Genomic DNA, 12,215 nt, shown 5'->3' with positions numbered 1-12,215 from the left:
ATTTTTAAAACGGCGCCGTCTAAATCGGAACCATGCACCGCTAAAAGCCGACGAAGCAATCAGTCGCTCGACGGCGTGGAACAATTTTCCTTTCAAAAAGACCAATCAGGAGGCAAACACTGCTGTGGAAAAACACCTTTGAAATAAAAAAAAGGGAGGGAAACGATTGTAAACTCACTTATGATGTCAGGGATTCACACACAGAGCGACACGTCGAGGCGCCAGCCCGCCTTGTGCCCCATTGTGCCACCAGAGACCTATAAATTATTCAGTGTCACTCAAATATTGATATGGAAATTACCACTGGGAGGACCCGGGAGGGGCCAGACAGAGAGAGAGAGAGCCAAGAACCCTCGCTCTCTTTCACTCTCTTTCTCTTTCTCATTCATTAACTGTCCTCTTGCAACAGAAGGTTTTCTGCAGCAAGAGATAATACTGTCAGCGCTCAAAGAGGTTCTCCTGGGCAGATCACGAGATAATTTAAAACGCATACAAGTGTGTGTGTTTTTATATTTATATATATATATATATAAATACACACAGCCCCCACCCCCCCACCTCTTCCAAAATTTCAGGCAAATAAATCCACAGCTGTACAAATGGGTCAAAAAAAGCAGTGTAAGGTTTCACGCCCACTGCACTTTTTCACAGGGCTGGCGCAGGTCCCGCGTCTGCAGTTTACGGACGAGGACACAAACAGCGGCTGTAAAACTTCAAACCAGCTCGCCATCAAAGCCGCTCTCTTCCTCCTCCTCCTCCTCCTCCTCCTCGTGGAGCTGGGAAGGAAGACAGCGGCCCGCTGTATTAGGCACCACCTGCCCCCCCTCACCGCCTCCATCCCCCATCTACCCAAGCGCGCAGTACAATTGTGCTTCCCAATAACGGCACCATAGACAACTACTATAATTCTAGTCGTATGCACGTCGTACACATTTTCCATTTAAAATATTCACACCGTGTGTTCTAGGGCGGCAGTGTAGTATAATGGGTAAGGAGCTGGTCTTGTAACCGGAAGGTCACAGGCTTGATTCCCAGGTAGGACACTGCCGTTGAACCCTTGAGCAAGGCACCTAACCTGCAATGCTTCGCTATATATCCAGCCGTATAAATCGATGCAATGTAAAATGCTGTGTAAAAAAAAGCTGTGTAAGTCGCTCTGGATAAGAGCGTCTGCTGAATGCCTGTGATGTAACGTAGGCATGTGTGTAACAGAAGAGGGCTGCTTACAGCCCTTTTGGGTTAGGAAAGCCTCACTGGCCCCCCCTCCTGCCCCCCCCCCTCCCCCCCGCCCCCTCTGCCCCCCCCCGCCGGACCAGCACATCCCGTCCTGCGTGTACCCGCCGGTGTGCCCATCCACGGGCACAGGATGCGCGATGCGCGCGGACCCATTCCTGCCAGTCCAAAAGCACAGCGCGTCCCCGTCGGTTCCCGCCAACCGTCCTCCGTTTCCGCTCACTGTACAACCTGCCCATCTGGACACGGGAAACCGTCCCGAGGACGACCCGCTCACGTCATTTTTCTGAGCATGCGCAGTCCCCCTCGCCCCTCACGGACGCCGTCACTGTTCAGGGACGACGTCACTGCTCACTGCTCACCGTCCACACGGCTTCTCATATTAGCTTCGGCCAAACTGGTTAACTGCTTCAAAACTACGTGCCGAAATTTCACATATAAAGTGTATCCTATCCCTGTCTCCCCATGCAGGCTTTTTTAATGTTAAATTCTATATATGCCCCCCCCCCCCACTATCTCTTCTCTCTCCATCTCTCTCACTGACATCCCACAAACACCCCCCCCCCCCCCCCCACCGCCATTCACCTCCACCCCCAACCCTCCGTATTGATTCCGTGTTCAAATGAATCGTAAGGAAAAGCATCTGTATTTTTCTCTCTTTCGTTCTCCACTTCCTGGGAGGGGGGTCGGGGGGGGGAGTGACTCCTCTCCGTGGGAAGAGAGAGCGGTTTTGAAAACAGGAAGCTGGGGGGGTGGGGGGGGGGGGGTCAGTGGTGGGCAGAGGCACCGCCAGCACTTTTGCGAGCGTCCTCAGCCGTTCTCCCACACAGGAAGTCGTCTCCACCGCCGCGCATCACTTCCTGTTTTCCGCGGGACGGGCGGACGGGCATTAGCCCCCCGTGACGTGTCCGGCGGGGGTCACGGGAGTAGCATGTGCCCCTGGTCCTTTTTTTTTTTTCCCCTCAAAGGGGGGCTTTGTTTCCAAAAAAACACATGATGCGTAAATAAGAAAATGTGTGTTGAGTGAATTGGCCCTCTCGCGTCCCCGCGACATGTGTGTCCTGCGTTACGCTTGCTTTCGAAACGACCCTGGACAACAGCTTAACGGCGTTAGCGTCCCTCTCTTTAGCTCTCTGAGCTCGACACGTCACCCAATTAGCGAGAACCGTTTGCTGCACGTTCTCAGTTTCACACAATAATCACCCCTTTGTTTGACGAGGGCTGCATCTGGTGGACGTGGTTGTCCTCGACAACCACGTACGATGTTTGAGACTCTGTGGTGAGACAGCTCTTGTCATTGGTTTGCTTTCTGTGGAATTCCCTTCACCTTTGGACTGCGTTCTCTGCGGCGTGTGCGCGCTGTCTGTCGAGCGTCCTTCTCTACAGAGCGTTTTCTCCATACAGTGTGCTTTCCGTGGATAAGATAGGCCTTGTCGTCCTTAAGAGAGCTGAATTGTTTTGAAGGACACCCCCGTAGAGCTGCACGCGGTGCACACGGACGACGATTTAAGCGAGAATAAAACCGCATGGCGCACACAGCAGTCAAGAGGAAGGCGTTTACACACAGAGAGGCTTGCTTCATGCGGCGAGCTGACTGCTGAGCGGTCCAGTTTCTCAGCTCTACCCACCGTCTCTTTGTCACGCTCTCCATCCCAGTCCTTTTGTGGGCTAAGCTCCGGCGAGATCCCATTCAGGGCCCTGAAATGTCTTCATTATTTTGCGCAGCCTGGTTCAGGTGTCAAGGGCCAAAACGTTCATGCCCAACTCCTGCGTGAACGGCTCCAGCAGCATTATGGGACGTAATGGGGCCCTGTATTGAGTGGTGCCAGCCAGTACCTTAGAGTAGGGGGCATGTGTGCCCTTAGAGTAGGGGGCATATGTGCCCTTAGAGTAGGGGGCATGTGGGTCCTTACAGTAGGGGGCATGTGGGCCCTTAGAGTAGGGGGTATGTGTGCACTTAGAGTAGGGGGCATGTGTGCACTTAGAGTAGGGGGCATGAGTGCCCTTAGAGTAGGGGGCATGTGTGCACTTAGAGTAGGGGGCATGTGTGCACTTAGAGTAGGGGGCATGTGTGCCCATAGAGTAGGGGGCATGTGTGCACTTAGAGTAGGGGGCATGTGGGCCCTTAGAGTAGGGGGCATGTGTGCCCTTTGATTAGGGGCATGTGTGCACTTAGAGTAGGGGGCATGTGTGCCCTTTAAGTAGGGGGCATGAATGCCCTTAGAGTAGGGGGCATGTGTGCCCTTTAAGTAGGGGGCATGAATGCCCTTAGAGTAGGGGGCATGTGTGCCCTTTAAGTAGGGGGCATGAATGCCCTTAGAGTAGGGTGCATATGTGCACTTAGAGTAGGGGGCATGAATGCCCTTTGAGTAGGGGGCATAAGTGCCCTTAGAGTAGGGGGCATGTGTGCTCTTAGAGTAGGAGGCATGAGTGCAGATTCTGCATGCATCTGTGTGTATTATATATTTGAACATAATAGCATGTATCAGGTTGACATTGATGTACATGTCTGTGTTACACATCTATGGCACCAGACACCCACCAAACGTCCAGACACACAGTAAAAGCTTGTGAGTGCCTGGTGGTGTAAAACACTAACGGGACGGTCTCTTCAACTCAAACAGATAACCTGATTGATGACACCCATTACCCAAAGACACTGCCCACTGGACAGGGGTTTCCAGGAGCTTGTGCTGCCAGGGAGTCTTGAGTTGGAATGTTTGCAGTTCCAATAAACTACAATTCCCTGTGCCCCTCCCCCACCCTACTCCTCCCCCTCCCTCTGCCAAACCATTTCGTTCTGCCACCTCATCTAGGTGTGAAATGAGGCATTATGTTCATTTGGTTCCACTTCGGATTAAAACATATTTGTTTCATGCTACCAGGCATAGCTGCAACTGAAACCAGACTGCAGTGAAGAATGAAGACTGCTTTCCCCAGTCTGTGGCTTTACAGACTTCATTTGTGGCTGGATTTGTTTTCAAACCCACCTGAGCTATGCATGAGTCTCACAATAACCCCAGCAGCTAATGGAATCATAAGAGTCTACTGTGTGCACTTGTCTGGTACAACATTTGAAAGCATTTTCTCTGGGAGTCAGAGAATATCAAGCCATTTCTCTCTCTCTTTGTCTGTCTCTCTCTCTCTCTCTCTGTCTCTCATTCTCTCTCTCTCTCTCTCCATTGTCTTTCTTCTCTCCATTCTCTCTCCTCACTGCTTGTACTCTCACACAGTCCTCTTCCTGAAGAGATGGAAAAAATCTCTGTATGCAGCCTTGCCTTCCACCCAACACCCATCCTCTGTTTTTTGCATTCTTATTCTAATGAGACCTTTGTGCATTTTCACAAAACAATTCCTTGACATTCGCACACTCATCGGCAAGGCAATGAATGTCAAACTGGGACACACAAGGCAAACTAAGAACAGGCAGTTTAAAAAACAAAAAACTCTTACACATGCCTCTGTGCTGATAGGATAGGCTGGAGTTCAAATGTTTTTTTGTTTTTGTTTTAGTTTTTTTTTTTAACTAAAACAAAATATACAGTGCATATATTATTTATATAATCAATTAATGACACATAGCAGTGTTTTTAAAGAATGCGTGAGCACAGTATTTCAGTCAGAAAAACAATTAGATAAGATAACATAGTGCAAGGCTATACACATCAACACATAGCTGAACACAAAAATAGTTCTGAAAGGAAGATTTATCATGTAAAAAAACTCTTTGTTTTGGCAGAAGTCTGGCTATGGTGGGAGTCTTGTACTCGGTCCCAAATGACATTTCTGCTCACCGGCTCACAGTTCTCCTTAAAAATGGTTCTGGAAATGAGCAGATCGTTCATTTTGAGAGGGTAGCAATCCAGAAACGAGGAACGTTTTTATTATTGCTTTCCACGTCTCTCTTTGGCCAAGTGCACATACAAGTAGACAGTTCACAGTGCTCTGCTATCCCAGGATTCCTTTCATCTGACGTCTCGGAGTTTGTCCGTTACTGAGGCACCGGTGCAGTAAGTACACAGCAGTGAAGCGCCAGGCCAATAAGCAAAAAAAGGCTCGTAAAACGAGAAGACATTGCTTACAAGCTTCTGATAACGACCGAGCAAATTGTAAGAGAAAGGAAGGGTGGGTTTGTTTAACTACTGGCTATGCATTGTATAATATACAAGCAGCTGCAATTAAACCGTGTGAGCTTGTCAACACAGTGCCATTTGAAAGCCTCCCGCTAACATTTAATAGAGCCTGTCAGGCTTCAACCAAATTGTCATTTTTCATAGACGTGGCACCCGGGAGAGCTCTGAACTGGTCAGGCACGGCGTCGGCAGCGGTGGTTTCTCTCCTTCTTTTCTCCTCCCAAACGCCACAATCCTCAGCCGGTCCAGACCACAAAGTGGGTTATGTTATGTGCGCGTCACGGGAGCAGTAACTATGTCTGTCTTTATTTTATCTTAACGGCAGAAAAGCGCAAAGGCTCCGTCCGTTCTGCTCCAGTGGAGAGGGTGCGGGGTGACCTTCCGCTTGCTGCAGGTAACACGGAGGGTCTCGTGCGGAAAGCATATAGCCTTTGCAGCAAGAGCCAGTTAATTTGCTTAAACAGCTTTCAGACTGTAGAACAGTTGTGCTTTTATTTAACTTGCCTCCATTTCCAATTTATTATTATTATTATTATTATTATTATTATTATTATCATTATTTTTATTATTTGCACACATAGAGACCATATGTTCCCATAAACTTATCTAATTTCCATAAGTGAGAATATGGTCTGTATATCCCTAGAGGAAAGCAGGGTGGACCTGTGTACTTGCGAGATTAGGTCATGTGGAACAGGCGACATTCTTTACTACAAAGGAGTCGTGGGTAAACAGAAGCGACAAAAGACGTCGATTTTCCATTGTTCTCTACAACGGGTCTGGCGGGGAGCCTGTGCCTGCCGCTGGTTAAATGTCAACAGTGACCTCTCAATCATTCCAGAGAAAATCGGTTTCCATTTGGTGTCTGCAACACGCGAAAATGCTCAGATACTTCACGTGCACATGCGTCACTGTATAAGGGCGAAAAAGACAGGAAACGAACCCCAGAACTCTGTCCCCATCTCCCTTATAGTCTCCCTGTTGGAAAACAGATCTCTTGTAAATACTGTAGTATTACTTATTCAGTTTAATGTGAATGTAGAGTTAAATAGTGTCTGAACACTATTCTGGATAGTTATACAGATTAATCACGAACGGATCAGAGTTAAACCTTTTGTACAAACTAATTCCAAACGTTCAAATTTGGGTGCTGAAATGACGTGTTGCTTGTTATGGCTTGTATTTCTGTAGTGCATTATTTGGATCCGTGCATTACCTGAAGTCTAAGAAAGACAGAGTCGACTTTTTTCCCAAATGACTAAAAAAAGATAGAAGAAATAACGTGTGAGTAATTGGCTACTGACGTTCTCCAAAACCCATAGTTGTATTGTTTTCTTTGAGCAGTGATTAAAGTAGTAGGACCAATCAAAACAAAGGATCCGGAGAGAGTAAAAGCTCCACCTCTCCCCCTCTGCCTTTTGCACATGTATATAATCCCTCAATTGACCCAGAAAATAAGATCTGTTTCAGGAAACGAAGTGGAAGGGCATGAGGCTAGCTCCCTGGAATATTTCTGCAATCCCGTGATCATCGCATGAAGAAACAAGAGTGATACAAAACTGACTATTAACTTTGAAACAAGACCACAAAGCTACTGGTATGTATTTTTTTACTGAGGATATATTTGTGGGACTTCATATCTATGCGCGTGGATTTTTACGCCAGCAATTGGAATGTATTCTTTTCTGGCGTGGGCCCCCGATAAAATGTAAAATAGTTTGGTGAAGCTATTTGAATCCATGTCGGTGAAATCGGCTTTATATGTACATCCCTAGATTAGAAAGTATCTTTCTTTTCCTAGTGAAGTCAGCCACCAGCACACATGGATTAGGCTACGTTTATTTATACTCACGGGTTTGCCTTTCAGATTGAACTAGCCTATAACAGGATCTGTGCATCGATTGCATTTATTATATAGATTTTTATTTATTTATTTCTTGTCCCGCGTATTTGACTAGATGCCCATAATGACGCATTTTAAAGAGCGCAGTACTGAGCCCTTTATTGACGGAAGCACAATGAACTGAAATCGAGACGGCAGCGTGAATAGCACGAACACTGGGAGCCCCGGTTGTCTTTGTCTGCGATTGATGGAGGTGGTGAAATGCCACAAAACTTACTGACTTGTGCAGAAAAGTGCGGCGTTGAAAGGGATTAAGCCCAGCGTGTTGCCGCGCACTAACATTTGAAGTGTTTAATTAAACACGACAGGATACGAGCTTAACTGTGTTGTAATAGTGTGTGGAGAGTAAGCTATAAATGTAGTGTTGGTTTTTGGATACAGGATAGAATTCGCATTAAGCCAAGGTAACTGCCACAAGTGAATTACAAGATAAATAACCGGTGTTGGTATACAACCTGTGCGCGTAAAATAAATTATTTTGTTTACTTAAGTATCATCATATTGTTGCTGTTAATTCCCTGGGTGCGTTTGTTTGTGAAGTGCCAGTTCAGGAAAGAGATTGGTCTGCGTTAAAGAATCCAGGTTTTGTCAAACAAGCTTCAGAATACTAAAACCACACACCACCCTGCTGAAAATTCCAGCTAAGACCAGCTGGGATTCTAAACCGGTTTTAAGATGGTTTAAACTGTTTTTGGTACTGGTCATAGGTGGTCTGTGGGTGGTCAAAGCTGGTATCTAGCAGGACAAAGCTGGTCAAAGCTAGTTAAGCTGGTGGTCAAACTGGCGGACGAGCTGACTATATGGGCTGGTCAGCTGGTGAACAGCTGGTCGACCTGCCAAAAGTGTCAAAAACACAGCTTAAACCTGCTTGACCAGCATAGGCTGGTGTAAGATGGAATTTTCAGCAAGGCACCTCCTGTTACACTCTCTGCTGGGCACCTCCTGTTGCGCTCTTTGTGGTGCTTTACCGACTGAATCCACCCCAGGGGTGGGCTTTTCCCGTAAAGCTGTTGTTCACAGCTGTTTTTACCTGCTCGTGTTCCCACGCCCGGGCCTGTCTAGTCCAGGACGCAGACGGAGAGACATGGCCGACTCGCCTTTCTTTGCCAATAACTGAAAAAAAAAACGTTCATCAGTTAAACTTGCGCGGCGCCTTTTCTTTATCCGTTGTGTATTTTTCGCATGCTGTGGGGAAACTCCCCTTGAACGCTCGTCCTTTTCCCGCGATTAGAAGAGGTGAAGGTAGGCGGTGTCTGTGCTGCCCGTAGCATCTTTTCCCGTGAAGTTAATCGACTTCGACGTTTTCTCCTGCAGAAAAAAACCGCGGAAGGAAATGGCCGACCAGCTGATGTTGCCCGTGGGTCACGGCCCCGTCGGCGGGGGCCTGCACAGGCTGAGGATGGGCGCGCCCCCCCCCCAGGCCGGGCTCCGCGGCCCCCCCGGTGGCCAGGCGCCGCGCTACGGCCCGGCACCCCAGAGCCACGCGGACGGGCCGATGATGAGGCAGTGCCCCGCCCCCGTCCCGGCTTTGGGCAGGCGGACTGGGCACCCTCACCAGTTGCCGGGCAACGTGATGTACGGGAGCCAGAACCCGCAGCAGCAGCAGCAGCAGAACCACGCGTATCCACTCCAGCAGGCCCAGAACCACGCCCGCGTGCAGCCACAGAACCTCCCACACCAGCATCAGCAGAACCTCCCGCACCAGCACCAGCACCAGCACCAGCAGCAGCACCAGCACCAGCAGCAGCAGTACCTACCCGAGGGCCTCTCCTCCCAGCCTCTCATGGCCAGCATGCACCTCCAGAAACTGAACACCCAGTACCACGGGCACCCGCTCCTGCCCCTGGGCGGCGGTCACGTGGGCAGCGGCGCCCCCTACAGGTTGGGCTCGGCGCAGCGGGTCGGCGCGCAGCTCGTGGCCGGGCCGGCGCTGGGCCTGAGCGTCACGGACACGGACCTGGTGGACGAGGAGGTGCTGACCTCCCTGGTGAAGGAGCTGGGCCTGGACCGCGTGCAGGAGCTGCCGGAGCTCTTCCTGGGACACAACGAGTTCGACTTCGTCCCGGACTTTGCGGGGAAACAGCAGCCGGGCGCGGTGAGCTGCTGAGGGTTCGAGACGGGGGTGGGGTGGGGTGGGGGGGGGACACTGCGAGCGACGTCCGCGTTCGGAGCGCAGCGACCGGCGACGGCCTTTGCGTCCCGCTTGAACGTTTGCGTTCCGCACACGCCAACCTCGGTCAAACGGTCGAATGTGTGGACCGGGAATGCCGGACTGAACGTGGCTTCACCCCGCCGGATTACGAACAGACATCGCCATGCTGTCTCTCCTCTCAAACTTTCCAACTCTATTTATTCCTACCGTGAGCTTGTGTGCTCGGAAAACAAAATGGCGACCATTTGGAGCCTCCGCCACCTGGAATTGCTACTGGTTTTGGTAGTGGCTGAAAAGGGGTGTGTGTGTGTGTGTGTTGTGGAGGGGGGGCTGTATGTATTTTGAGTGTGTTGGTGAGTCTGGTTGGGTTTGTGTTTGCTCTTAAAAACTGGTATAGATTCATCAATCCCATGTAAGAAATCTACGGTTTGGTTTTTAGAAGGGACTCAACTAGAACAGCAAGTTCATTGGTTGGATCCTTGCAAAAGTGCATTTTCACCCCCTAGTGGTGAAACATATATACGCTGCTATTTTTGGGGAGCTGGACCATCCCTGGGACAGTGAGTTAATAATGGACACTGAATTAGTCATGCATAAAGTTGTTTTTATTAGATTTTGTCTCATGAAATTGTCAGTTTTTTTTTCAGAATAATGCAGTTGGTGGGAGAGACTGGTGGATGTTTAGAGTTTATTTTCATTTATTTATTTTTAGTTTCTGGCATTGTTTCCCCCCTGGATCGTTTACCTGAACTCTCCTGGGCCTTTTACCTTATCCATCTTAATCATCAGCCCTGCAATCAAGCTGGAACACAGGAAAATCCTTCTGAAGAACGGGAATAACTGATCTCCTGTGACAGTCATCGCAAGTGTGTGTGTGTGTGTGGTGAATGTGGTGTGTAGGGTGCAGGGTGGGGGGGACACAGGAGCAGACACATTTGATAAAGGGGGAGTGTCCTGAAAAAACATTCATAAACAGAGCTTCAAAAGATTTAGAAATCCTGCTTCTAAATTTTAAGCACCCAAACTACACAGTGGGTTGCTGGTAGGGTAGTTGGGTGCATGTAGGTCAAACCTTGTTGAGTGACTTGCCTACCTACCTCCTCTTGGCATTCGGGTTGGGTTCAGAGTCCAGAAGGCTGATTGGAGTCTGGAATGGCTCCTGTGATTCTTTTGTTTGCATTTGGGCACAACGTCTTTTTTTCGAAGTACCAGAACTCGGTATTCTGTGAGTGCAGCTCGCTGTAGAAGTTGTCACGGACTTAAGTGCAGACCCAGTCTGGTGAAGTCAGCACTTTGTTCTACTTGGCCCAAAATGTACCACAATGTTTCAAACTGTTTTGTGAAAACAGTTCTGCATGTGGTCTGTATAAGCTTTTTCGGTGCTGCGCAAACTGGTTTTGTTTTTGGTCTTCATTCCAGCCTGTGTCCAAATGGCTTCGACAAACTGCCGACATTTTATGAATTTTGGCAAAAATGAAATCCATAGAACGTTGTCCTACGGCATTGTACCCTGTAATGTGCATATTAATCTGTTTCTGTTTTCATACAAATTCTGAATGTGTTAATTTACTGAACTGGGAGTGTCCGCATGAATATACATGAAACACATTTAACAGCGCATAAAAGAATGTGTGAATGTTGCAGTAATGAGTACTACGAAATACGCTACATTTGGCATATTGAGAAAATGGCTCTTTCTTCTTTAATGCCATGTTTCAACAAAGAGGGAATTTGTGCTATTTAATCTTACTGACTGCCCTGAGGACCAGGGGGTCTAAGAGCACTCCCTCTTCATCTGTTATGTCCTCTTGGTTTCACCCCCCCCAGCTTCAAATGAACCCGATCTGCCATGAGCACTATTGGAGCCATTATTATTTTGTTTTTATATCCTGGAAATAGTTTGAATGTGCGATTTCACCCTCTGGCCCAGAACCCCACCTCCACACTTTTTCGACCTTATCGTTTCTGTCGAAAGAACATGTATTTATTTTGATCGATGATGTCAAATAAAATATTTATTTTTAGAGTGCGGAGTCTGTGCTTCCTTCGTATGTGAACTGTGTGCGAAAATTGGGAGATTTGAGATGGTAACTGCAGAATTGGTTGCTAAACAAATACGCAATTCTAGGTATTTTCTTTGAGAGAACATTATTGGTTGGTACCTCCATGGATTCAGTAGGAACTATTTGTGTGTGTGTGTTGCCATGAATTTAAAAGCAAAGCGTAGTGCCTCATCTACAACATGAATTGAGTATTATTTGTCCTTCTTAGACAAAATGGCGGTTCTCCATCCAGGCTCTGAGACTGTGAGTCTGCTGTGGTAGCGTGTGGAGGCCCAGGCCACAATCGCACACTGCAGACGCCCCAAACACGTCCTCCACGAGACTCCAGGCTGGCGGGTAATGCGGGCGTGACCCTGGCAAGGCGGCACGGAGCAACGACATCACCCCCAACGAGAGCAGAATCCTTTTGCCCGTCCCAGCATCCTCTGTTTTAAACCCAAAAAGGGCTGGTAGGAGTCCTAAGACTTCCTGGTTCTAGGAGGCCATTGTGTTTGACTTTAGGCAGACCCTGAGACAACCACATGTTGTGAAATTTGACTCGAGCTCAGGAGATTTGGGGTGGAGTTGGGTGGGGCCCGTGTCTGTCCAGCCTGGTAGCTGAAGGTGGGGCGCATGGGGTGTGTGTGGGAGGGGGAGGGGCTGTCAGTCTGCTTCAACGGGAGGAGAGAGTGGGCCACATGAGGTGCCTGTTGATACCTGATCACCATCCCAACTGGCGCTTCTTTAGATGG

At 48.7% G+C, this 12,215-nt stretch overlaps 1 protein-coding gene across 1 annotated transcript; it reads left to right on the top strand.

Annotated features, from left to right (window-relative positions):
• The first annotated feature begins 5,948 nt into the window (after positions 1 to 5,948).
• Positions 5,949 to 11,450, top strand: LOC118232937 (cbp/p300-interacting transactivator 3-like). Its single transcript, XM_035428189.1, has 2 exons — positions 5,949 to 6,963; positions 8,584 to 11,450. Exon 2 carries the CDS (start codon positions 8,603 to 8,605, stop codon positions 9,374 to 9,376), a length of 774 nt encoding a protein of 257 aa, XP_035284080.1. The 5' UTR covers positions 5,949 to 6,963; positions 8,584 to 8,602; the 3' UTR covers positions 9,377 to 11,450.
• Positions 11,451 to 12,215: the final 765 nt, after the last annotated feature.

This window comes from Anguilla anguilla, chromosome 8 (genome assembly GCF_013347855.1).
Source record: "Anguilla anguilla isolate fAngAng1 chromosome 8, fAngAng1.pri, whole genome shotgun sequence".
In the NCBI taxonomy this organism is placed as follows: domain Eukaryota; kingdom Metazoa; phylum Chordata; class Actinopteri; order Anguilliformes; family Anguillidae; genus Anguilla; species Anguilla anguilla.
This window is presented reverse-complemented; position numbering and strand designations above follow the sequence as displayed.